Source organism: Mytilus galloprovincialis, chromosome 2, assembly GCF_965363235.1.
Source record: "Mytilus galloprovincialis chromosome 2, xbMytGall1.hap1.1, whole genome shotgun sequence".
NCBI classification, from domain to species: Eukaryota; Metazoa; Mollusca; class Bivalvia; order Mytilida; family Mytilidae; genus Mytilus; species Mytilus galloprovincialis.
Genome location: NC_134839.1, coordinates 103,243,352 through 103,269,354, shown reverse-complemented (window position 1 = coordinate 103,269,354; position 26,003 = coordinate 103,243,352). Strand labels below are relative to the sequence as shown.

The 26,003-nt window shown below is 32.8% G+C and overlaps 2 protein-coding genes across 2 annotated transcripts in view; both read right to left on the bottom strand.

Annotated features, from left to right (window-relative positions):
• LOC143065198 (uncharacterized) overlaps nt 1–26,003 on the bottom strand; it is a 280,683-nt gene that overhangs the window by 160,702 nt on the left and 93,978 nt on the right. The gene's annotated exons all lie outside the window — the stretch shown is intronic.
• Nucleotides 1,385–26,003, bottom strand: part of LOC143061952 (uncharacterized) — a 78,756-nt gene continuing 54,137 nt past the window's right edge. Inside the window, exons 5-28 of the mRNA XM_076233810.1 lie at nt 25,406–25,858; nt 24,099–24,170; nt 23,404–23,856; nt 22,148–22,219; nt 21,470–21,747; nt 19,821–19,962; nt 19,076–19,528; nt 17,833–17,904; nt 17,150–17,427; nt 15,509–15,650; nt 14,748–15,200; nt 13,433–13,504; nt 12,738–13,190; nt 11,950–12,021; nt 11,277–11,554; nt 8,714–8,855; nt 7,593–8,036; nt 4,276–4,413; nt 3,351–3,482; nt 2,949–3,020; nt 2,468–2,748; nt 2,174–2,315; nt 1,807–1,938; nt 1,385–1,473 (exon numbers count right to left, since the gene is read on the bottom strand). Coding sequence (XP_076089925.1) covers nt 1,385–1,473; nt 1,807–1,938; nt 2,174–2,315; nt 2,468–2,748; nt 2,949–3,020; nt 3,351–3,482; nt 4,276–4,413; nt 7,593–8,036; nt 8,714–8,855; nt 11,277–11,554; nt 11,950–12,021; nt 12,738–13,190; nt 13,433–13,504; nt 14,748–15,200; nt 15,509–15,650; nt 17,150–17,427; nt 17,833–17,904; nt 19,076–19,528; nt 19,821–19,962; nt 21,470–21,747; nt 22,148–22,219; nt 23,404–23,856; nt 24,099–24,170; nt 25,406–25,858 — 5,315 coding nt within the window. The remainder of the gene's footprint in view (nt 1,474–1,806; nt 1,939–2,173; nt 2,316–2,467; nt 2,749–2,948; nt 3,021–3,350; nt 3,483–4,275; nt 4,414–7,592; nt 8,037–8,713; nt 8,856–11,276; nt 11,555–11,949; nt 12,022–12,737; nt 13,191–13,432; nt 13,505–14,747; nt 15,201–15,508; nt 15,651–17,149; nt 17,428–17,832; nt 17,905–19,075; nt 19,529–19,820; nt 19,963–21,469; nt 21,748–22,147; nt 22,220–23,403; nt 23,857–24,098; nt 24,171–25,405; nt 25,859–26,003) is intronic.

Below are 26,003 nucleotides of genomic sequence, written 5' to 3'. Positions count from 1 at the left end.
ATCTGTTTTTTGACAATTTAATAATTAACACATGAATCATCTTTTCTACCTGCAAAATAGTATTAAACACATATATTTACTTTCCTTTTTTATAAGCATTATTCAGCTAATGTAACATCTAAGATATGCTGCCTTGAATATATATTTTTAATTGAACAAAATTAAGTTCAGGGGTCATTCTGCTTTTGTAGTATTTTACATAGATATAACTTAAACCCCCTACTTCAATTTAGAAAATTATTACAATTTAAATTCTTTACCTTGCAATGTTGTAGTAGCTTCACTTATTATAGTGGGTGTAGCTGTAGGTGTGGGTGAAACCATGGCTGTAGTGACCACTGTTGAGGACGGTTTCTGTGGGACTGCTGTTGTACTTGGAATAGGCGTAGAAGCTAAACAAAAAAAAAGGTTAATTCATTATTCAATACAAACAACTCTTATGTTACAAGGTCATATCAAACACCAAAAACGAGCAGGTTTTGACAAAAATAAAACCGATTAACATGAGCGAACTTTCACTTCAAAATGGAACATGTAAGATCTCTGCAGTACATCTACACTATACCACTGTAGCACCATACAAAATATATATCTTCAAATAAGTAACTATTGCCTTTCATTACTTACTGACTTCAAAACATGCATGGACGCTTAGTTTGAGCTGTACAGGTCTGTAAGAATCTTCTTTGTCATCAGGTGTAATAGTTACAGTTACCTTTCTCACATCAGGCTTGGTTCCAATGCTTGTAGCCATTTCGCCTACTTTAACCTACCGAAAGAAAATACTCATTTGAAACATAACATTGAAAAAAAAATTTCTTTAATATTCCACATAAACAGCAGTCACATTTCCTTTTTAAAGAAGAATCAATTAAATTTGATCAGTTAAAACTTGGTAATTTGGAGTAAGTTATACAAACCTTTCGAGTTGTCACAGTGCCATCTGCATTGAAGAATTGTACTGTATACGTCTTGATATTATCAGTAGAAACCAATTCAACATTGGCAATTGGTCTTGTCTTTGATGGCATGTACTCTATAACCAATTGTCCTTCGGAGCTTTTAAAGGGTGTCTTAGATGAAGGTCGTAGATTTTCAATATCTGCCTTTTTGTCATTAGATGTAATTTCTGTTGATGGTATTGTTGTTATTGAACCCATTCCATCTGTTTCTTCACAAATTGCCGTAGTTGTTTTTATCTCTACAAACCAAAAATGTCATTGTTATAACCACCTTTTAAAAAATACTGTACTCATTCTATAAAAAACAGTCATGCATTAACATTTCCATTCTTTAAAAATTATTTGCATTCTATTTATTGAATTTTCCAAAACAATATATATTTGAGTCTCATTAACATAATAAAAATGAAACAACAAATAAATCAATGTTCATTCTTACTTGCACTTGAAATACCAGGAGACGGACTTGTAGCTACAACTGGCGTTGTTGTTGCAATTTTACCAGTTGATCCTATAACAAAAATGTTTAAATATACAAACATATCAAACAAATTAATAATTGGTTAACATTCAAAAACAGTATTATCTGTTTTTTGACAATTTAATAATTAACACATGAATCATCTTTTCTACTTGCAAAATAGTATTTAACACATGTATTTACTTTCCTTTTTCATAAGCATTATTCAGCTAATGTAACATCATTGATATGCTGCCTTCAATATATATTTTTAATTGAACAAAATTAAGTTCAGGGGTCATTCTGCTTTTGTAGTATTTTTCATAGATATAACTTAAACCCCCTACTTCAATTTAGAAAATTATTACAATTTAAATCCTTTACCTTGCAATGTTGTAGTAGCTTCACTTATTATAGTGGGTGTAGCTGTAGGTGTGGGTGAAACCACGGCTGTAGTGACCACTGTTGAGGACGGTTTCTGTGGGACTGCTGTTGTACTTGGAATAGGCGTAGAAGCTAAACAAAAAAAAAGGTTAATTCATTATTCAATACAAACAACTTTTATGTTACAATGTCATATCAAACACCAAAAACGAGCAGGTTTTGACAAAAATAAAACCGATTAACATGAGCGAACTTTCACTTCATAATGGAATATGTAAGATCTCTGCAGTACATCTACACTATACCACTGTAGCACCATACAAAACATATATCTTCAAATAAGTAACTATTGCCTTTCATTACTTACTGATTTCAAAACAGGCATGGACGCTTAGTTGGAGCTGTACAGGTCTGTAAGAATCTTCTTTGTCATCAGGTGTAATAGTTACAGTTACCTTTCTCACATCAGGCTTGGTTCCAATGCTTGTAGCCATTTCGCCTACTTTAACCTACCGAAAGAAAAATACTCATTTGAAACATAACATTAAAAAAAAAATTTGTTTAATATTCCACATAAACAGCAGTCACATTTCCTTTTTAAAGAAGAATCAATTAAAATTGATCAGTTAAAACTTTGTAATTTGGAGTAAGTTATACAAACCTTTCCAGTTGTCACAGTTCCATCTGCATTAAAGAATTGTACTGTATACGTCTTGATATTATCAGTAGAAACCAATTCAACATTGGCAATTGGTCTTGTCTTTGAAGGCATGTACTCTATAACCAATTGTCCTTCGGAGCTTTTAAAGGGTGTCTTAGATGAAGGTCGTAGATTTTCAATATCTGCCTTTTTGTCATTAGATGTAATTTCTGTTGATGGTATTGTTGTTATTGAACCCATTCCATCTGTTTCTTCACAAATTGGCGTAGTTGTTTCTATCTCTACAAACCAAAAATGTCATCGTTATAACCACCTTTTACAAAATACTGTACTCATTCTATAAAAAACAGTCATGCATTAACATTTCCATTCTTTAAAAATTATTTGCATTTCATTTATTGAATTTTCCAAAACAATATATATTTGAGTCTTATTATCATAATAAAAATGAAACAACAAATAAATCAATGTTCATTCTTACTTGCACTTGAAATTCCAGGAGAAGGACTTGTAGCTACAACTGGCGTTGTTGTTGCAATTTTACCAGTTGATCCTAAAACAAAAATGTTTAAATATACAAACATATCAAACAAATAATTTGTTAACATTCAATAACAGTATTAACTGTTTTTTGACAATTTATTTAATTAACACATGAATCGTCTTTTCTACTTTCAAAATAGTATTTAACACATGTAGGTACTTTCCTTTTTGATAAGCATTATTCAACTCATGTATCATTTTTGATATGCTGCCTTGAATATATATTTTTAATTGAACAAAATTAAGTTCAGGCGTCATTCTGCTTTTGTAGTATTTTACATAGATATAACTTAAACCTGCTACTGTCTTTCAGAAAATTAATACAATTTGAGTCCTTTACCTTGTAATGTTGTAGTAGCTTCACTTATTATAGTAGGTGTAGCTGTAGGTGTGGGTGAAACCTCAGCTGTAATGATTACTTCTGTAGACGGTGTGTGTGGAAATGTTGCTGTACTTGGAACCATTGTTGTAGCTGAGCAAGAATATATAAACAAGTATATAAAAGCAGTAAACATCTTTAAATAAGTTTTTCGCAGAAAGGAAAATGTTGATGTCTACAGAATCTTGAAAAAAATATATAAAAGAGGGACGAAAGATACCAAAGGGACAGTCAAGTAAGTATCTTATGATCAAAAGTAATATCATAAGAAACGATTGGTCTCACTATAAAGTAATTATTTCAAAAATTCATAGTCAAAACGTTTATTTAATTGTTATTCTTTGTCTTGGGAGATAGACTAGCGTGACAATGTACATAAAAAGCACTCGAAAAACAATCAAGAATTGATTATTGAATATGATAGCATTGCTTAAAAAATAAATTCAAGACAGTTTTACACACTTTTATGCTAAAGTAAAAAATGTAGACTAAAAACTCATCATATATTGTGTTATTCTCAACATATATACTTTATAAGAAGTTTGAGTTCATTTGTGTTTTTAATTGGCAATATAAGTACATAAGTATATAAATCTCAACAGTTTTGAAAATTTTAGTCTTATTACATTCAGAAAGATATACTATAAGCAATAACAGGATCAGATGTTTTCTAAACAGCAAAAACTTTACAATAATACATTTTATGAACTAATTTCAGAATCGCATTACTATCAAAGTTTTCTCTAAATGTACTATTGTCATTTTCAATGATGTTTCAGCTGATGCTACTGCAGAACTGGTTAAGATGTATTTATAGTATTTGACATAGATAAATCTTAAATCTGGTACTTTATTTCAAAAAAGGAATACAATTTAAATCCATTACCTTTCAATGTTGTAGTAGTTTCACTTATTACATTGGGTGTAGCTGAAGGTGTGGGTAAAACCTCAGCTGTAGTGATAACTCCTGAAGAAGATGTCTGAGGAAATATTGCTGTACTTGGAATTGGAATTGGTGTAGTAGCTGAACAAGAAAAATTTCAGTAAACATATTAAAAGCAGCAAACATTTTAGATATTTATTGGCAAACAAATGTTGATATATACATAATTTTTGAAAATCCATTTTAATAAGTAAGTACACACATAAATATTGCATTAGGCATTTTTACTTTTGTTTAGCAATATATGTACATAAAACTAAACAGATTGAAAAATCATCTCTCCCACTGTCCCAGGTTAGGTGGAGGGTTGGAACCCCGATAACATGTTTAACCCCGTCACATTCTGTATGTATGTGCCTTCTCAAGTCAGGAGCCTGTAATTCAGTGGTTGTCGTTTATTTATGGTTTACATATTTGTTTTTTTTTTACATAAATAAGGCCGTTAGTTTTCTCGTTTGAATAGTTTTACATTGTCATTTCGCGGCCTGTTATACTTGACTATGCAGTATGGGCTTTGCTAATTGTTGTGCGGCGTACGGTGAACTAGAGTTGGTAATTTCTGTGTCATTATGGTTTTTTGTGAAGAGTTGTCTCATTGGCAACCATACCACATCTTCTTTTTTATATCCTAAAGCTTATTTCATAATAGGAAGATATGCTATAAGCTATAACTGGATTATACGTTTTCTGAACAGGAAAAACTTAGTAATAGATTTTAATGAACTCATGTAAGACTTTCACACCTGTAAATTTTGCTCAGAATGTACTCTTTTGTCATTTTCCTCCCTGTGTTAAAGACCCGTTAATGACCTTCAACTGTTATCTACCCTTTGGTTGTTTTGTTGTCTCTTTGACACATTCCTTTTTCTATTCTCAATTTCAACTTGTGTAGTACAAATTATGAACAACTAAAAAGCTTACGGTGCATAATGTATTGTTGACCAACAATATTTTAAAACAGTATGAACATTGGTTGTTGGAAATATATATAGTGTCTAAAAATAGCAACAATCAACATTCTATATAGGCGTGAATAAGTTTGTAAATAAACTAATGCAGTTACTAAATTAAATTATATAAGTGTCTAAGAATGTAACTTTAACACACTAATGAGTATTATAAAACAAGTTGTAATATTTTATATATTATATACGCAATATTTCGCTAAACAAATAAGCTTCATCGGGCGTATGCATCTCTCAAGGTGAAATTGGATGCATAACCAAAAAAAAATATTTTTGTAGCTTGAACTACACAAAATTTGAGTAATTATTCATGGTCTATATAAAACATATTTTTGCCGTTTATTGTACATGGCAATTCTTAAATTCAAACGAGTTGTTGTTTCAGTTAAATAGAATGAAGTTGAGGTTTTATTAGTTTGGTTTGGGGTATAACTGCTTTTCATCCCTCTCATAAAGTCCATCATGTTCAAGAGTATATAGCTGATGCATCCAGAACCTTTCTCTTTGTTTTCACCTTTGGTGTACCTCAATTATTTAAAAGGTGATTATTTTCAAAAGTATGTCATTTTCGTAAGATGTGTCTCGTAATTGGACAGTTTCTTCCTTTTGTATAAAACTACAAGTGCGGAAGAAGCAATTGTAAGAGCTGTAAAGTCGCCACCACTGACCACTCTGTCAGCAGTACAGTAACTAAGCAGCGATACAATATCTATGTTACTGAGTCGACTGAGTCGGGTGTGTCTATTCTGTGTTGGTCTTTGCATTATGTATTCGTGTTTGTTTTCTGTAATGAGTTAATACTTCAGTTTCATTATGTATATCTGTTATATTCATTTGATAAAATTTACTGTTTGCAATAGCATAAATTGTTCTAAATAATAAGGATGTTCTTATCCCAAGCATAAATAAATTGCCGTATTTGACACAGCCTTTTTCAACTTTTGATTTTCAGTGCTGTACAACTTGTACATTTTTTCGCTTTCGATCTTTTATATCTGCGCGTCACTGGTGAGTCTTGTGTGGACGAGGCGCGTTTTTGACGTATTAAATTTTAAACCTGATGCTTTTTGTTATTCATTAATCATGTGTGTCTTTGTCTAATACGTTCTCCTATTTATTTGTATTGTAGTCCTGTAATATTATGTTGTCATTTCAATGTTATATTTAACATTGCCATTAAAGTGCGAGGTTTGGCATGCCACAAAACCAGGTTCAACCCACCATTTTTTCCTTTACAAATGTCCTGTACCAAGTCAGGAATATGGCCATTGTTATATTATTGTTCGTTTCTGTGTGTGTTACATTTTAACGTTGCGTCGTTTGTTTTCTCTTATTTTTGAGTGTAATTTCACATTGCGATAAGACGTGTCACGGTACTTGTCTATCCCAAATTCATGTATTTGGTTTTGATGTTATATTTGTTATTCTCGTGGGATTTTGTCTGATGCTTGGTCCGTTTCTGTGTGTGTTACATTTTAGTGTTGTGTCGTTGTTCTCCTCTTATATTTAATGCATTTCCCTCGGTTTTGGTTTGTTGCCCCGATTTTGTTTTTTGTCCATGGATTTATGAGTTTTGAACAGCGGTATACTACTGTTGCCTTTATTTACATCTAAATGCAAAACAGAAACTAGTATTTATATTCTTACTTGTGGAACTTGCAAACTGCAGTATGTTGGTGAAACAGAAACTAAATTCAACATCAGACTTAACAATCACCGGTTGTTTTATACAAAAGGAAGAAAGTGTCCAATTACGTACTCTTGAACCTGAGGGACCTAATGAAAGGGATGAAAAACAGTTCCACCCAAAACCAAAGGAATAAATCCCCAACTTTATTCTATTTAAAACTTAAACAACTATTTGTTTGAATTAAAGAATTGCTATGTACAATAAACGGCAAAAAAAAATGTTTTATATAGACCATCAATAATTACTAAAATTTTGTGCAGTTTGAGCTACAAAAACATTTTTTGTCATGCATCCGATTTTACGTTGAGAGATGCACACGCCCGATGAAATGAATTTTTTAAGCAAAATATTGCATGAATAATATATAAATTATAACAACTAATTTTATAACACTCATTAGTGTGTTAAAGTTACATTCTAAGACACTTTTATATATGCAAGTCTGTATATGTATAGTTTGAAGGTAAGTCTACAAACATATTTTTCTTTGCAGATTCATCTAATTAGACACATGGCAATCCAGAATAAGAGTAATTTTAGAAGCAAAATGTTTCCAGTTTACACTTAAATATACTGATGAATACAAAAACAAACCATCTACATACCTATTGAAGTCACCTGTTTTGTCGACAATCTAACAGGTGTAGTGCTCTCTGATTTCACCTTTTCAGTGGAGTGTACACTTGTCATTTTCTTTGATGTTTCAGCTGTTGAAGCAACAGGAGTAGATGGTCTGCTTGTCATCTTTATAGGTGTTTCCCCAGTAGTGGGCACAGGGGAAGTAACTCCCTCCGATGAAATAATACCAGTCGTATGCTTGATTTCTCTTGCCGTGGTTGTAGATTTCGTTTTGACAGCAGGTGTTGGTTTTTCACTCGATTTTCCAACAGTGGATTTCGCTGATGACACTTCCATCGTGCTTTTTAGCTCATATGTAGTTGTTGTCTTACCAACAGTTGACGTAACTGGTGATTCCACTCTTAAACTCGTCTTAGTTGAGGCAACAGATGGTGAAGAAACAATTGACGGTATTACAATAGTTGTCGTGCCTGTAAAGATAGTAACTATACTTTGTTCATTCTTTATAATAAAAAGCATCAGCTTATTTCATAAATAAAGTGACCTTAGTCTTTAAAGGTTAAACTTTTATACGCTAGATACCACAATATAGTTGTATTCTGTTCCTAATTATATTGTTTCTGTATATACATTGCAATTGTGTCTAAGAAAGAAATATATAGTTACATAAAATGGAGAATGGAAATGGGGAATGTGCCAAAGAGACAACAACCCGACCATAGAGCAGACAACAGCAGAAGGTCACAACAGGTCTTCAATGCAACGATAAATTCCTGCACCCGGAGGCGTCCTTCAGCTGGCCCCTAAACAAATATATACTAGTTCAGTGATAATGAACGCCAAACTAAACTCCAAATTGTACACAAGAAACTAAAAGTTAAAAAATACAAGATTAACAAAGGCCAGAGGCTCCAGACTTGGGACAGGCGCAAAAATGCGGAAGGGTTAGAATGTATTCATATCTGGTCTGAAAGTCAAAACGAGAACCAGAGTGAGGATTTAAGAAACTCATTGTCATTTGTTAAAATCTATACAATACTTTTTAGATATTTTGTTGGCTTTTTTCTCGGTTTACTGTCTCATTAACTTAACCACACATCTCTGTTTACCCCAATGTCAGTTCATATTAAATGTAAAATTGTTTTACCTATTTCATGGCATGCAAATATTTTCAGTTGAAGATTTACCGGCTGGTAAGAACTTTTCTTATCTTCAGGTGTAATCAGGATTTCAACTTTCCTCACATTAGGATTTCCAGCAACATTGTTTGCACTTTCTGTAACTTTCATCTAAAATAATTCATATGCGTTTGGCTCATTTGAATAAGTTTTCAATTACAATCTAAATACTGTTCTATTAAGCAAGTTAAGTCTGCCTCATATCTTGACTTGCATCTAAGAATTGACAATGGGTCGGTTGAAAACAAAACTGTTCGACAAAATAGATGATTTCAGCTTTCCAATTTTGAACTGTCCATTTCTATGTAGCAACATTCCAGCATCGCCTGTATACGGAGTGTCTATCTCCGAATTGATACGATAGTCCCAGGCTTGTATTTTCTATCATGATTTCCGTGATATATGATTGCTGCTAGTAAGCTATTAATCATAGAGTTCCAAATGTAAAGTTGAAATCATCCCTTCGTAAATATTACGGTGGTCATTATGACTTGGTTCCCCGTTATAGAATATTCGTTTCGCAGATTATATCAGATATGTTCTTGTCATTGTTACTACAATCTCGTTCCCATTTCAAAAATGTGATCTAGTAATTTGGAATATTCATCAGGTTTGTAATAACATGAGCAACACGACGGGTGCCATATGTGGTACAGGATCTGCTTATCTTTCCTGAGCACCTGAGAAAAGCCCTTGTTTTTAGTGAGGTTCGTGTTGTAATTCATTAGTTTTCTATGTTATGTCTTGTGTACTATTATATGTCTGTTTGTTTTTTCTATTCAAGCCACGGTGTTGTCAATATAAACAAAGATGTGGTGTGGTTGCAAATGAGACAACTCTCCGAAAAAGACTAAAAAGTAAAATCACAAAAATTCTGAACTCCGATGTTATTCAAAAAGGAAAGTCCCCAATCAAATGGCAAAATCAAAAGTTCAAACACATCAAACGAATAGATAACAACTGTCATATTCCTGACTTGGTGCATGCATTTTCTAATGTAGAAAATTGAACCTGGTTTTATAGCTAGCTAAACCTCTCACTTGTATGACAGTCGCATCAAATTCCATTATATTGTCAACGATGCGTGAACAAAACAAACAGACACACTAGGTAAAAATGTCAAAAATAGGGGTACAGCAGTCAACATTGTTTTATCACTATAAAAACAACAAATGCAACGAAGAAGCACAAACAATGCATACGTCAAATAAATTTAACATCCTCCTTTTGCTTATATTATACGATTTTATTTATCTATGTAAAATCCACCCATAAAGGATGGAAGGTTTTAAAAACTGGTGTAAAATTGCGAATTTGAAATTTGCACAGGTAGACATAAAATATTTTTGTCGTTCAAAGTATGACAGGATACATAAGTACAGAGTCACGTCAAATGTATATAACAAAAAACAGAATTAACAGTAAAAGTAATATTAATAAATAAAATAATTTTGTCATTCAAAGTATGACAAGATACATAAGTACAGAGTCACGTCATAAAATAATTTTGTCGTTCAAAGTATGATGGGATACATAACCACAGAATCACGTCAAATGGATATCTCAAAAAACATACTTAACCGTAAAAGTAATATTAATAAAGACAAATAAAAGAATAATATAACACGTTATTAAGATGATAAACAACGTCAGTACGCAAATTCTATACTTCAAGACCATCGTGTATTATTTGTAAAGTTGATAAGGAATATTTATCAACAAGTTCTTGGTACCTTCCGATGAACTTTTTAACAAAAGAACAAGACGTTCTTTGACATACCCCTGGTTCATCAACTTTCTGCTCAGACACTGGTGACGTTTTACAAAGTCTGACACAGGAATTAACAACAACAGGTCACCGTACGGCCTTCATCAATGAGAAAAGCTCATATCATATAATCAGCTATAAAAGCCATAAATGACAAATTTAAAACAATTCAACCGAGAAAATCACGGCCTCATTTATGTTCAAATATGAAAAAAAAGCAAATGTGTAACACATCAACAAACGACAATCACTGAATTGCAGGCTCCAAACATGAGACAGGCACATACATACATATTTTGTTGTGGTTAAACCTGTAAGCGGGATTTGAACCTTCCCATTAACATGGGACAGTGGTATTACAGTACAACATCAGAACAAACTATAAAAATGAGTTGAAAAGTCTTAACTCATCAGATGGATACAAATGGAATAACATCTAACAAAAAACCTCAAAGTGGACGTGGCCGTAAAAATCATTTTGAGACAGAGCAATTACGGTTTGTTTAATTTAAATGTTTTCTCTAAAAGAAATGCACGACGATATAACTTCAGTTTATTTTCTATCTATGAGTATGAATGATCATCTGGTATATTTCGCTCCTATTTCTTAACACCGTTTCCACTGTATTTGTATACTAGTATTGTATTGGTTTAATAGAGTGTATGATGTAGGTAAATAGATATACCGTAACAATTTGGAATAAAATATGGTTACTATATCAAGGGTAACACACATCATAAGGCTTAAAAGTAATCATACTTACTGTTCTCTTAATAGTAGTTCCATCAGCATTGAAAAATGTAACAGTGTATGATATTATGTTCTCTGTTGATACTAATTCTACTTTTTGCACAGACTTGGAAATTGAAGGTGTGTATTGTATTACCAGTGTATGCTTAGAACTCATCATGGGTATCAAACCACCTGGTCGTAAATTGTCTACTTTTGCCATGTCATCGTTTACTTTTATTTCACTAGATGGAATAGTTGTTGGCGACATCATTCCCTCTGATACATCACATACTGGTGTGGTACTTGAAACTATTAAAACAATCGTTCAAAATCAAGTACTTATTAATATGTCAACCGAGTGCAATATTCCAATTTTAATTTCGAAGTGACGACGAAAATGTTAGAAATATTTTAGTCATAGTAATAGTTCTTTAACCGGTATTTGGGGATCGAAATTTCCATAGAATTTTTGATAATAAGGCCAAAATGCAGTTAAATCATTACATTCTCAAATATGTTATAAAAATCAATCGGACAAGGATCGATTTTTTCAAAGCTGCAAGTTGTGCAAAAATGTAAGAATTTGTATAAATATTCATGGAAAACACAATTTTGTATGATAGAAATAACACTAAACCACAAAATTGTATATTAATATATGATTGGCTTTAAAAGTATAAAACCAAAAATATGTTACAACCTACCCGTTGATGTGAGTGATGGGACTGCACTTGTCGTTGCCACAACACTTCCTTCTTTCAATGCAGTGGTTGTACCTGTAAAGTTTCATACAAACACAAATATCAATAACACTTCAATACTTTAAAACTAGCTATTAAATGTGATACTTTAGTTTTAAGTCAATTACTTTAGATGAACAGAAAATACTTATTTATTTGATCTTGATATAATGACTTTTCAGTGTTTCGTTTTCTGTGTGTGTTACATTTTAATGTTGTGTTTCTGTTGTGTCCTAGTTCTCTTATATTTGATACGTTTCCCTCAGTTTTAGTTTGTAATCCGGATTTGTTTTTTCTCTATCGATTTTTTTAATTTCGAAAAACGGTATACTACTGTTGCCTTTATTTGTATTATATCAAGTATTTAGACAGTTATGACGTATGTACGTTCAAATAAACATTGATATAATCTCAATTTTGGCAATCCAGTTATTTTGCTGTTGGTCGGTTATAGTATATAATAAGATTTTCTCACTATAGAGACTTAACTTGTGTAATACAAAGTTATGTAAAAATTCGGAAAAAGCTTACGCTGAATTTGAATTGTTGATTAACAGTATGCACATTTTTTGTTGCCAATGTATATACATATGCAACACTAAATATGAAGTTCAGCCTACAGATTTATTTTTCTTTGCAGATTTATTCAATTAGACAAATGTCAATCCAGAATAAGAGTATTTTTAAAAGCAAAACGTTTCCAGTTTACACTTTGATATACTGATAAATTCAAACATAAACCATCTGCATACCTATTGGAGTCACCTGTTTTGTCGACATTCTAACAGGTGTAGTGCGCTCTGATTTCACCTTTTCAGTGGAGTGTACACTTGTCATTTTCATTGATGTTTCAGTTGTTGCAGCAACAGGAGTAGTTTGTCTGCTTGTCATCTTTATGGTTGTTTCCCCAGTAGTGGGCACAGGGGAAGTAACTCCCTCTGATGAAATAATACCAGTCGTATGCTTGATTTCTCTTGCCGTAGTTGTAGCTTTCGTTTTGACAGCAGGTGTTGTTTTTTCACTCGATATTCCTACAGTGGATTTCGCTGATGACACTTCCATCGTGCTTTTTACTGATGATAGCCCATATGTAGTTGTTGTCTTACCAACAGGTGACGTCACTGGTGATTCCACTCTTACACTCGTCTTAGTTGAAGCAACAGACGGTGTAGAAACAATTGACGGTATTACACTAGTTGGTGTGCCTATAAAGATAAATAATATACTTTAGAAATAGTTTTTGGTGACACCATTCTCTCTGATACATCACATACACCACTTGAATCTATTAAAACAAGCGTTCAAATTCAACTCTCTCTACTTAAGTCTGCTGGATTTATGTTCCAGTTTTAATTTTTGAGTGACAAGCAATTGGCAGGCGATATTTTGTCCTCGTAAAAAAAACTCAGCTTTAAAGTAATAAAACCATATAAATGTTTTAACGTACCCGTTGCTGGGAGTGATGGGACTGCACTAGTTGTTGACACAACACTTTCTACTTTCAATTCAGTCGTTGTACCTGCAAAGTTTCATACAAATACTATAAATCCAGTTATTGAGTGTAATTCGTCAATTATTCGAGATTTACAAACAATTTAGTTGATCTCTATGTAATGACTTTTAAGTGTTTCATATGATCATGATGATGATTATTCATCAAGTATTTATTCAGTTATGACTTTGATATGCACAATTTAAGTATATACCAATCGGTTCGTATTGCTGTTGATCAGATATAACATATAATAACCGATCGTTTTTCTCACTATAGAGACACCAATTGTGCAATACAAAGTAAGGGAAAACTATGGCAATACATGATATATACTTAAATGTGACAAAAGACTGATAACAGAGAACAATATGAAAAATAACATACCTAAACAATCATATCAGATCTAGCTTTCCATACGTTCTTCAAATAGTTACAGAGCTTAATTGTAAGCGATCTAGAACTAGCTTACAACAAACAAGGTAGTTTAAAAATAGAAGGCCATGAACAATAATAGTGTGGCAGAAAAAAACCTAATTGTCCCATAAGCCAGACATACCAATACAAAATGGAATTATTCTCCACACAATGATATTAGCAATAAACTCATCATAGATACCAAGATTGACATTTTTATATTTACGCAAGATAAACGTTTCGTCTACAAAAGACTCATCAGTGACGCTCGAATCAAACAATGTTTAAAAGGCTAAATAAAGTACGAACTTGAAGAGCATAGAGGACCGAAAATCCCTGAAGTTTTTCCAAATACAGATAAGGTAATCTATTCCTGAGGTAGAACAGCCTTAGTATTTCAAACATTCAAAGTTTTGTTAACAGTTAATTGATAGTTATGAACATATCAATTATAACTCAAGTCAACACAGAAGAACAACATACAGCATCTCTGTTGGTATTTCAGAGAAGCGACCAACTTCAACATTTAGTTTCAATGCACCATTTCGTAGTTTTGTAAGATGTTAATATTATTAATGTAGCTAAAATTATCAAGACAAAAATCAAGCTTGACACTTCATTTTTCACAATCACATATATCTCCTGACCTTATGTATTGAAGCCCAACCACATTTAAAACAGTTTATATCTATGTAAGACTAAATATTTTTTATAGTGAAGGCTACAGACGTATTTTTCTTTGCAGATTCATGCAACTAGACAAATGACAATAAGGAATAAGGACATTTTGTTAAAAAAAGACCTTGTCAGTTAACACTGATAATGATGAATATAAAAACGAACGTCTGCATACCTATTGGAGATACGTGTTTTGTCGACATTCTAACAGGTGTAGTGCGCTCTGATTTGACCTTTTCAGTGGAGTGTACACTTGTCATTTTCATTGATGTTTCAGTTGTTGCAGCAACAGGAGTAGTTTGTCTGCTTGTCATCTTTATGGTTGTTTCCCCAGTAGTGGGTACAGGGGAAGTAACTCCCTCTGATGAAATAATACCAGTCGTATGCTTGATTTCTCTTGCCGTAGTTGTAGCTTTCGTTTTGACAGCAGGTGTTGTTTTTTCACTCGATATTCCTACAGTGGATTTCGCTGATGACACTTCCATCGTGCTTTTTACTGATGATAGCCCATACGTAGTTGTTGTCTTACCGACAGATGACGTCACTGGTGATTCCACTCTTACACTCGTCTTAGTTGAAGCAACAGATGGTGTAGAAACAATTGACGGTATTACAATAGTTGTTGTGCCTGTTAAGATAGTAATTATACTTTGTTTATTCTTTTTGATAAAAAATACCAGCTTATTTTATAAATAAAGTGACTTTAGTCTTCAAAGATTAAACTTTTTTACCCTAGATACCACAATAAAGTTGTATTCTGTCGCTAATTATATTGCTTCTGTATATACATTGCAATTGTGTCTAAGAAAGAAATATAGTTACATGAATTGATATTTGGTCTGCAAGTCAAAACGATAACCAAAGTTGCGTTTAAAGAAACTCATTGTCATCTGTATATCCCAATGTCAGTCCATATTAAATGTAAAATTGTTTTACCTATTTCATGGCATGCAAATATTTTCAGTTGCAGATTTACTGGCTGATAAGAACTTTTCTTATCTTCAGGTGTAATCAGGATTTCAACTTTCTTCACATTAGGATTTCCAGCAACATTGTTTGCACTTTCTGTAACTTTCATCTAAAATAATTCATATGCGTTAAGCTCATTTAAAAAATTTATCAATAGCAATCTAAATTCTGTTTATATTAAGCAAGTTAAGTCTGCCTCGTATCTTGACTTGCGTCTAAGAATTAACAATGAGGGTCGGTTGAAAACAAAACTGTACGAAAAAATAGATGATTTAAGCTTTCCAATTTTAAACTTTCCATTTCTATGTAGCAACATTCCAGCAGTGCCTGCTTATGGAGTATATATCTCCGAACTGATAAGATAGTCCCGGCCTTGTATTTCCTTTCATTATTTCACTGATATATGATTGCTGCTCGCTAGGAAGCTATTAAACAAAGAGTTCCAAGTGGGGAAGTTGAAATCATCCCTACGTCAATTTTACGGACGCCATCATGACTTACCTCACCGGTATAGAAAATCCGTTTCGCAGATAATATCAGATATGTTCTTAATATTGTAAAAACTATCTCGTTCCCATTTCAAAAATGATACCTAGCAACTTAGAATATTCACCAGTTTTTAATAACATGAGCAATACGTTGGGTGCTATATGTGGAACAGGATCTGCTTACTCTTCCTGAGCACCTGATATCACCCCCTGTTTTTAGTGAGGTTCGTGTTGTTATTCATTAGTTTCGTATGTTATGTTGTCTTGTGTACTATTATAAGTCTGTTTGTCTTTTCTTTTTTTAGCAATGGCGTTGTCAATATAAAAAAGATGTCGTTTGATTGCAAATGAGACAACTTTTCACAAAAGACTAAATGACACAGAAATTAACAGGTCACTGTACGGTCTTCATCAATGAGAAAGGCTCATACCATATCGTCAGCTATAAAAAGCTCCAAAATGACAAATGTAAAACAATTCAATCGAGAAAAAAACGGCCTTTTTATGTACAAATATGAAAGAAAAGCAAATATGCAACAAATCAACAAACGACAAACACTGAATTACAGGCTCCAGACTTGCGACAGACACATATATACAGAATTTGTCGTGGTTAAACATGTTAGGGGGATCCCAACCATCCCATTTACCTGGGACATCACATCAGAATAAACTATAAAAATGAGTTGAAAATGTTTTCACTCATCGGATGGATACAAATGGAATAACATCTAACAAAAAACCCAAAGTGGACGTGGCCGTAAAAAATATTTTGAGACAGAGCAAATACGATTTGTTTAATTTGAATGTTTTCTCTAAAAGAAATGAATCACGAAATAACTCTAGTTTATTTGCTATCTATTAATTTGAATGTCCATCTGATATCTTTCGCCACTCTTTCTTAATGCCGTTTCCACTGTATATGTATACTACTATTGTATTGATTTAATAAAGTGTATGATGTAGGTAAATGCACAAATTTGATCTAACAGTAATCGGCACACGACATATTAAACATCTACAGTGTTGATAGCACTCATACCGTACACTTTTGGAATAACCTATGGTGACTATATCAATGGTAACACACATCATAAGGCTTAGAGGAAATCATACTTACTGTTCTTTTTATAGTAGTTCCATCAGCATTGAAAAATGTAACAGTGTACGATACTATGTTCTCTGTTGATACTAATTCTACTCTTTGAACAGACTTGGCAATTGAAGGTGTGTATTGTATTACCAATGTAGGCTTAGAACTCATCATGGGTATCAAACCACCTGGTCGTAAGTTGTCTATTTTTGCCATGTCATCATTTACTTTTATTTCACTAGATGGAATAGTTGTTGGCGACATCATTCCCTCTGATACATCACATACTGGGGTGGAACTTGAAACTATTAAAACAATCGTTCAAAATCAACTACTTATTATAATGTCAACCGGATGCAATACTCCAATTTTAATTTCGAAGTGACGACGAAAATGTTTGAGATATTTTAGTCATAGTAATAGTTCTTTTACCGGTATCTGGGGATCAAAATTAAATTTCCATAGAATTTTTGATAATAAGGCCAAAATGTAGTTAAATCATTACATTCTCAAATACATGTATGTTATAAAAATCAATCGGACAAGGATCGATTTTTTCAAAGCTGCAAGTTGTGCAAAAATGTAAGAATTTGTATAAATATTCATGGAAAACACAATTTTGTATGATAGAAATAACACTAAACCACAAATTGTATATTAATATATGATTGGCTTTAAAAGTATAAAACCAAAAATATGTTACAACCTACCCGTTGATGTGAGTGATGGGACTGCACTTGTCGTTGCCACAACACTTACTTTTTTCAATTCAGTGGTTGTACCTGTTAAGTTTCATACAAACACAAATATCAATAACACTTCAATACTTTAAAACTATCTATTAAATGTGATACTTTAGAATTAAGTCAATTACTTTAGATGAACAGAAAATACTTATTTAGTTGATCTTGATATAATGACTTTTCAGTGTTTCGTTTTCTGTGTGTGTTACATTTTAATGTTGTGTTTCTGTTGTGTCCTAGTTCTCTTATATTTGATACGTTTCCCTCAGTTTTAGTTTGTAACCCGGATTTGTTTTTTCTCTATCGATTTTTTAATTTCGAACAGCGGTATACTACTGTTGCCTTTATTTGTATTATATCAAGTATTTAGACAGTTATGGCCACAGACCACAATTAATTCCTCTATCAGTTCTTTATAACGTTTTGTATCATTAAAAAAATTGCACCATGCACTTTTGTCAAATTTTTTGTGTGTGTAATGTATAGTCTTAGTCCAAATATATATCCAAAATTCAGAAAGATTGTAACAATCACTTTTACAAATTTAGCCAATACACATCCATACCCCTATTGACAAGTCAAGAGAGGTTCCGAAAACTGTAAATATGACCTTTTTGCACTTGGGCTAATCACTCATTCCATATCAAAATCAGTTTGAATACAACATCCAAAATTTAATTTCACCTCTCTTCTTTCATTTCCACCAAAAAAAATTTAAGAAATGAGTGAGGACGGGAAAGAAAAAAAATTAAGGAAAAATACACTCTATTTAAAAGGAACTATATTCGTGGACAACGAAAAGCGGGGTCATTAATTGTGGTCTTGGGCCTTATGACGTAGGTACGTTCAAATAAACATTGATATAATCTCAATTTTGGCAATCCAGTTATTTTGCTGTTGGTCGGTTATAGCATATAATAACTTAAAGATTTTCTCACTATAGAGACTTAACTTGTGTAATACAAAGTTATGTAAAAATTCAGAAAAAGCTTACGCTGAATTTGAATTGTTGATTAACAGTATGCACATTTGTTGTTGCCAATGTATATACATCTGCAACACTAAATATGAAGTTCAGCCTACAGATTTATTTTTCTTTGCAGATTTATTCAATTAGACAAATGTCAATCCAGAATAAGAGTATTTTTAAAAGCAAAACGTTTCCAGTTAACACTGATAATGATGAATATAAAAACGAACGTCTGCATACCTATTGGAGTCACCTGTTTTGTCGACATTCTAACAGGTGTAGTGCGCTCTGATTTCACCTTTTCAGTGGAGTGTACACTTGTCATTTTCATTGATGTTTCAGTTGTTGCAGCAACAGGAGTAGTTTGTCTGCTTGTCATCTTTATGGTTGTTTCCCCAGTAGTGGGCACAGGGGAAGTAACTCCCTCTGATGAAATAATACCAGTCGTATGCTTGATTTCTCTTGCCGCAGTTGTAGCTTTCGTTTTGACAGCAGGTGTTGTTTTTTCACTCGATATTCCTACAGTGGATTTCGCTGATGACACTTCCATCGTGCTTTTTACTGATGATAGCCCATACGTAGTTGTTCTCTGACCGACAGATGACGTCACTGGTGATTCCACTCTTACACTCGTCTTAGTTGAAGCAACAGATGGTGTAGAAACAATTGACGGTATTACAATAGTTGTTGTGCCTGTTAAGATAGTAATTATACTTTGTTTATTCTTTTTGATAAAAAATACCAGCTTATTTTATAAATAAAGTGACCTTACTTTTATACCCTAGATACCACAATAAAGTTGTATTCTGTCACTAATTATATTGCTTCTGTATATACATTACAATTGTGTCTAAGAAAGAAATATAGTTACATGAATTTATATTTGGTCTGAAAGTCAAAACGATAACCAAAGTTGCGTTTAAAGAAACTCATTGTCATTTGTATATTCCAATGTCAGTCCATATTAAATGTTAAATTGTTTTACCTATTTCATGGCATGCAAATATTTTCAGTTGCAGATTTACTGGCTGATAAGAACTTTTCTTATCTTCAGGTGTAATCAGGATTTCAACTTTCTTCACATTAGGATTTCCAGCAACATTGTTTGCACTTTCTGTAACTTTCATCTAAAAAAATTCATATGTTTTAAGCTCATTTAAAAAATTTATCAATAGCAATCTAAATTCTTTTTATATTAAGCAAGTTAAGTCTGCCTCGTATCTTGACTTGCGTCTAAGAATTAACAATGAGGGTCGGTTGAAAACAAAACTGTACGAAAAAAATAGATGATTTAAGCTTTCCAATTTTAAACTTTCCATTTCTATGTAGCAACATTCCAGCAGTGCCTGCTTATGGAGTATATATCTCCGAATTGATAAGATAGTCCCGGCCTTGTATTTCCTTTCATTATTTCACCTATATATGATTGCTGCTCGCTAGGAAGCTATTAAACAAAGAGTTCCAAGTGTGGAAGTTGAAATCATCCCTACGTCAATTTTACGGACGCCATCATGACTTGGCTCACCGGTATAGAAAATCCGTTTCGCAGATAATATCAGATATGTTCTTAATATTGTAACAACAATCTCGTTCCCATTTCAGAAATGATACCTAGCAACTTAGAATATTCACCAGTTTTTTAATAACATGAGCAATACGTTGGGTGCTATATGTGGAACAGGATCTGCTTACTCTTCCTGAGCACCTGATATCACCCCCTTTTTTTAGTGAGGTTCGTGCTGTTATTCATTAGTTTCTTATGTTATGTTGTCTTGTGTACTATTATAAGTTTGTTTGTATTTTCTTTTTTTAGCAATAGCTTCGTCAATATAAAAAAGATGTCGTTTGATTGCAAATGAGACAACTTTTCACAAAAGACTAAATGACACAGAAATTAAAAGGTCACTGTACGGTCTTCATCAATGAGAAAGGCTCATACCATATCGTCAGCTATAAAAAGCCCCAAAGTGACAAATGTAAAACAATTCAATTGAGAAAAAAACGGCCTTTTTATGTACAAATATGAAAGAAAAGCAAATATGCAACAAACGACAAACACTAAATTACAAGCTCCAGACTTGAGACAGGCAAATACATACAGAATTTGTCGTGGTTAAACATGTTAGGGGGATCCCAACCATCCCATTTACCTGGGACAGTGGTGTTACAGTACCACATCAGAATAAACTATCAAAATGAGTTGAAAAAATTTTAACTCATCAGATGGATACAAATGGAATAACATCTAACAAAAAACCCAAAGTGGACGTGGCCGTAAAAAATATTTTGAGACAGAGCAAATACGATTTGTTTAATTTGAATGTTTTCTCTAAAAGAAATGCACCACGAAATAACTCTAGTTAATTTACTATCTATTAGTTTGAATGTCCATCTGATATCTTTCGCCACTCTTTCTTAATGCCGTTTCCACTGTATATGTATACAAGTATTGCATTGATTTAATAGAGTGTATGATGTAGGTAAATGCATAAATTTGATCTAACAGTAATCGGCACACGACATATTAAACATCTACAGTGTTGATAGCACTCATACCGTACACTTTTGGAATAAAATATGGTGACTATATCAATGGTTACACACATCATAAGGCTTAGAAGAAATCATACTTACTGTTCTTTTTAAAGTAGTTCCATCAGCATTGAAAAATGTAACAGTGTACGATACTATGTTCTCTGTTGATACTAATTCTACTCTTTGCACAGACTTGGCAATTGAAGGTGTGTATTGTATTACCAGTGTAGGCTTAGAACTCATCATGGGTATCAAACCACCTGGTCGTAAGTTGTCTATTTTTGCCATGTCATCATTTACTTTTATTTCACTAGATGGAATAGTTGTTGGCGACATCATTCCCTCTGATACATCACATACTGGGGTGGAACTTGAAACTATTAAAACAATCGTTCAAAATCAACTACTTATTATAATGTCAACCGGATGCAATACTCCAATTTTAATTTCGAAGTGACGACGAAAATGTTAGAGATATTTTAGTCATAGTAATAGTTCTTTTACCGCTATCTGGGGATCAATATTAAATTTCCATAGAATTTTTGATAATAAGGCCAAAGTGTAGTTAATTCATTACATTCTCAAATATGTTATAAAAATCAATCGGACAAGGATCGATTTTTTCAAAGCTGCAAGTTGTGCAAAAATGTAAGAATTTGTATAAATATTCATGGAAAACACAATTTTGTATGATAGAAATAACACTAAACCACAAAATTGTATATTAATATATGATTGGCTTTAAAAGTATAAAACCAAGAATATGTTACAACCTACCCGTTGATGTGAGTGATGGGACTGCACTTGTCGTTGCCACAACACTTACTTTTTTCAATTCAGTGGTTGTACCTGTAAAGTTTCATACAAACACAAATATCAATAACACTTCAATACTTTAAAACTATCTATTAAATGTGATACTTTAGTTTTAAGTCAATTACTTTAGATGAACAGAAAATACTTATTTAGTTGATCTTGATATAATGACTTTTCAGTGTTTCGTTTTCTGTGTGTGTTACATTTTAATGTTGTGTTTCTGTTGTGTCCTAGTTCTCTTATATTTGATACGTTTCCCTCAGTTTTAGTTTGTAACCCGGATTTGTTTTTTCTCTATCGATTTTTTAATTTCGAACAGCGGTATACTACTGTTGCCTTTATTTGTATTATATCAAGTATTTAGACAGTTATGGCCACAGACCACAATTAATTCCTCTATCAGTTCTTTATAACGTTTTGTATCATTAAAAAAATTGCACCATGCACTTTTGTCAAATTTTTTGTGTGTGTAATGTATAGTCTTAGTCCAAATATATATCCAAAATTCAGAAAGATTGTAACAATCACTTTTACAAATTTAGCCAATACACATCCATACCCCTATTGACAAGTCAAGAGAGGTTCCGAAAACTGTAAATATGACCTTTTTGCACTTGGGCTAATCACTCATTCCATATCAAAATCAGTTTAAATACAACATCCAAAATTTAATTTCACCTCTCTTCTTTCATTTCCACCAAAAAAAATTTAAGAAATGAGTGAGGACGGGAAAGAAAAAAAATTAAGGAAAAATACACTCTATTTAAAAGGAACTATATTCGTGGACAACGAAAAGCGGGGTCATTAATTGTGGTCTTGGGCCTTATGACGTAGGTACGTTCAAATAAACATTGATATAATCTCAATTTTGGCAATCCAGTTATTTTGCTGTTGGTCGGTTATAGCATATAATAAATTAAAGATTTTCTCACTATAGAGACTTAACTTGTGTAATACAAAGTTATGTAAAAATTCAGAAAAAGCTTCCGCTGAATTTGAATTGTTGATTAACAGTATGCACATTTGTTGTTGCCAATGTATATATATATGCAACACTAAATATGAAGTTCAGCCTACGGATTAATTTTTCTTGGCAGATTTATAGATTTATTCAATTAGACAAATGTCAATCCAGAATAAGAGTATTTTTAAAAGCAAAACGTTTCCAGTTTACACTTTGATATACTGATAAATTCAAACATAAACCATCTGCATACCTATTGGAGTCACCTGTTTTGTCGACATTCTTACAGGTGTAGTGCGCTCTGATTTCACCTTTTCAGTGGAGTGTACACTTGACATTTTCATTGATGTTTCAGTTGTTGCAGCAACAGGAGTAGTTTGTCTGCTTGTCATCTTTATGGTTGTTTCCCCAGTAGTGGGTACAGGGGAAGTAACTCCCTCTGATGAAATAATACCAGTCGTATGCTTGATTTCTCTTGCCGTAGTTGTAGCTTTCGTTTTGACAGCAGGTGTCGTTTTTTCACTCGATATTCCTACAGTGGATTTCGCTGATGACACTTCCATCGTGCTTTTTACTGATGATAGCCCATATGTAGTTGTTGTCTTACCATTAGGTGACGTCACTGGTGATTCCACTCTTACACTCGTCTTAGTTGAAGCAACAGACGGTGTAGAAACAATTGACGGTATTACACTAGTTGTTTTGCCTATAAAGATAAATAATATACTTTAGAAATAGTTTTTGGTGACACCATTCTCTCTGATACATCACATACACTACTTGAATCTATTAAAACAAGCGTTCAAATTCAACTCTCTCTAATTAAGTCTGCTGGATTTATGTTCCAGTTTTAATTTTTGAGTGACAAGCAATTGGCAGGCGATATTTTATCTTCGTAAAAAAACCGCAGCTTTTAAGTAATAAAACCATATAAATGTTTTAACGTACCCGTTGCTGGGAGTGATGGGACTGCACGAGTTGTTGACACAACACTTTCTACTTTCAATTCAGTCGTTGTACCTGCAAAGTTTCATACAAATACTATAAATTCAGTTATTGAGTGTAATTCGTCAATTATTCGAGATTAACAAAAAATTTAGTTGATCTCTATGTAATGGCTTTTAAGTGTTTCATATGATCATGATGATGATTATTCATCAAGTATTTATTCAGTTATGACTTCGATATGCACAATTTAAGTATATACCAATCGGTTCGTATTGCTGTTGATCAGATATAACATATAATAACCGATCGTTTTTCTCACTATAGAGACACCCATTGTGCAATACAAAGTAAGGGAAAACTATGGCAATACATGATATATACTTAAATGTGACAAAAGACTGATAACAGAGAACAATATGAAAAATAACATAACTAAACAATCATATCAGATCTAGCTTTCCATGCGTTCTTCAAATAGTTACAGAGCTTAATTGCAAGCGGTCTAGAACTAGCTTACAACAAACAAGGTAGTTTAAAAATAGAAGGCCATGAACAATAATAGCGTGGCAGAAAAAAATCTAATTGTCCCATAAGCCAGACATACCAATACAAAATGGAATTATTCTCAACACAATGATATTAGCAATAAACTCATCATAGATACCAAGATTGAAATTTTTATATATGTACGCAAGATAAACGTTTCGTCTACAAAAGACTCATCAGTGACGCTCGAATCAAACAATGTTTACAAGGCTAAATAAAGTACGAACTTGAAGAGCATTGAGGACCGAAAATTCCTGAAGTTTTTCCAAATACAGATAAGGTAATCTATTCCTGAGGTAAAACAACCTTTGTGTTTCAAGCATTCAAAGTTTTGTTAACAGTTGATTTATAATTATGAACAGATCAATGATAACTCAAGTCAACACAGAAGAACAACATACAGCATTTCTCTTGGTATTTCAGAGAAGCGACCAACTTCAACATTTAGTTTCTATGTACCATTTCGTAGTTTTGTAAGATGTTAATATTATTAATGTAGCTAAAATTGTCAAGACAAAAATCAAGCTTGACACTTCATTTTTCACAATCACATATATCTCCTGACCTTATGTATTGAAGACCAACCTAATTTAAAACAGTTTATATCTATGTAAGACTAAATATTTTTATAGTGAAGGCTACAGACGTATTTTTCTTTGCAACTAGACAAATGACAATAAGGAATAAGGATATTTTGTTAAAAGCGAGACCTTGTCAGTTAACACTGATAATGATCAATATAAAAACGAACGTCTGCATACCTATTGGAGTCACGTGTTTTGTCGACATTCTAACAGGTGTAGTGCGCTCTGATTTCACCTTTTCAGTGGAGTGTACACTTGTCATTTTCATTGATGTTTCAGTTGTGGCAGCAACAGGAGTAGTTTGTCTGCTTGTCATCTTTATGGTTGTTTCCCCAGGAGTGGGCACAGGGGAAGTAACTCCCTCTGATGAAATAATACCAGTCGTATGCTTGATTTCTCTTGCCGTAGTTGTAGCTTTCGTTTTGACAGCAGGTGTTGTTTTTTCACTCGATATTCCTGGAGTGGATTTCGCTGATGACACTTCCATTGTGCTTTTCACTGATGATAGCCCACCTGCAGTTGTTGTCTTACCAACCGTTGACGTCACTGGTGATTCCACTCTTGCACTCGTCTTAGTTGAAACAACAGACTGTTGCGAAACAGTTGACGGCATTTGAAACGTAGTTGTCCCTATAAAATACATTACATGCTTAGAATTAGAGTTATCTGATTATTTTTTTATTGATATTAAATAGGGATGTAAAAAAATCTGAAATTTAATACTCGGATACTCGGTCATGATACTCGAATACTCAGATGAATCTTAAATGTCTGT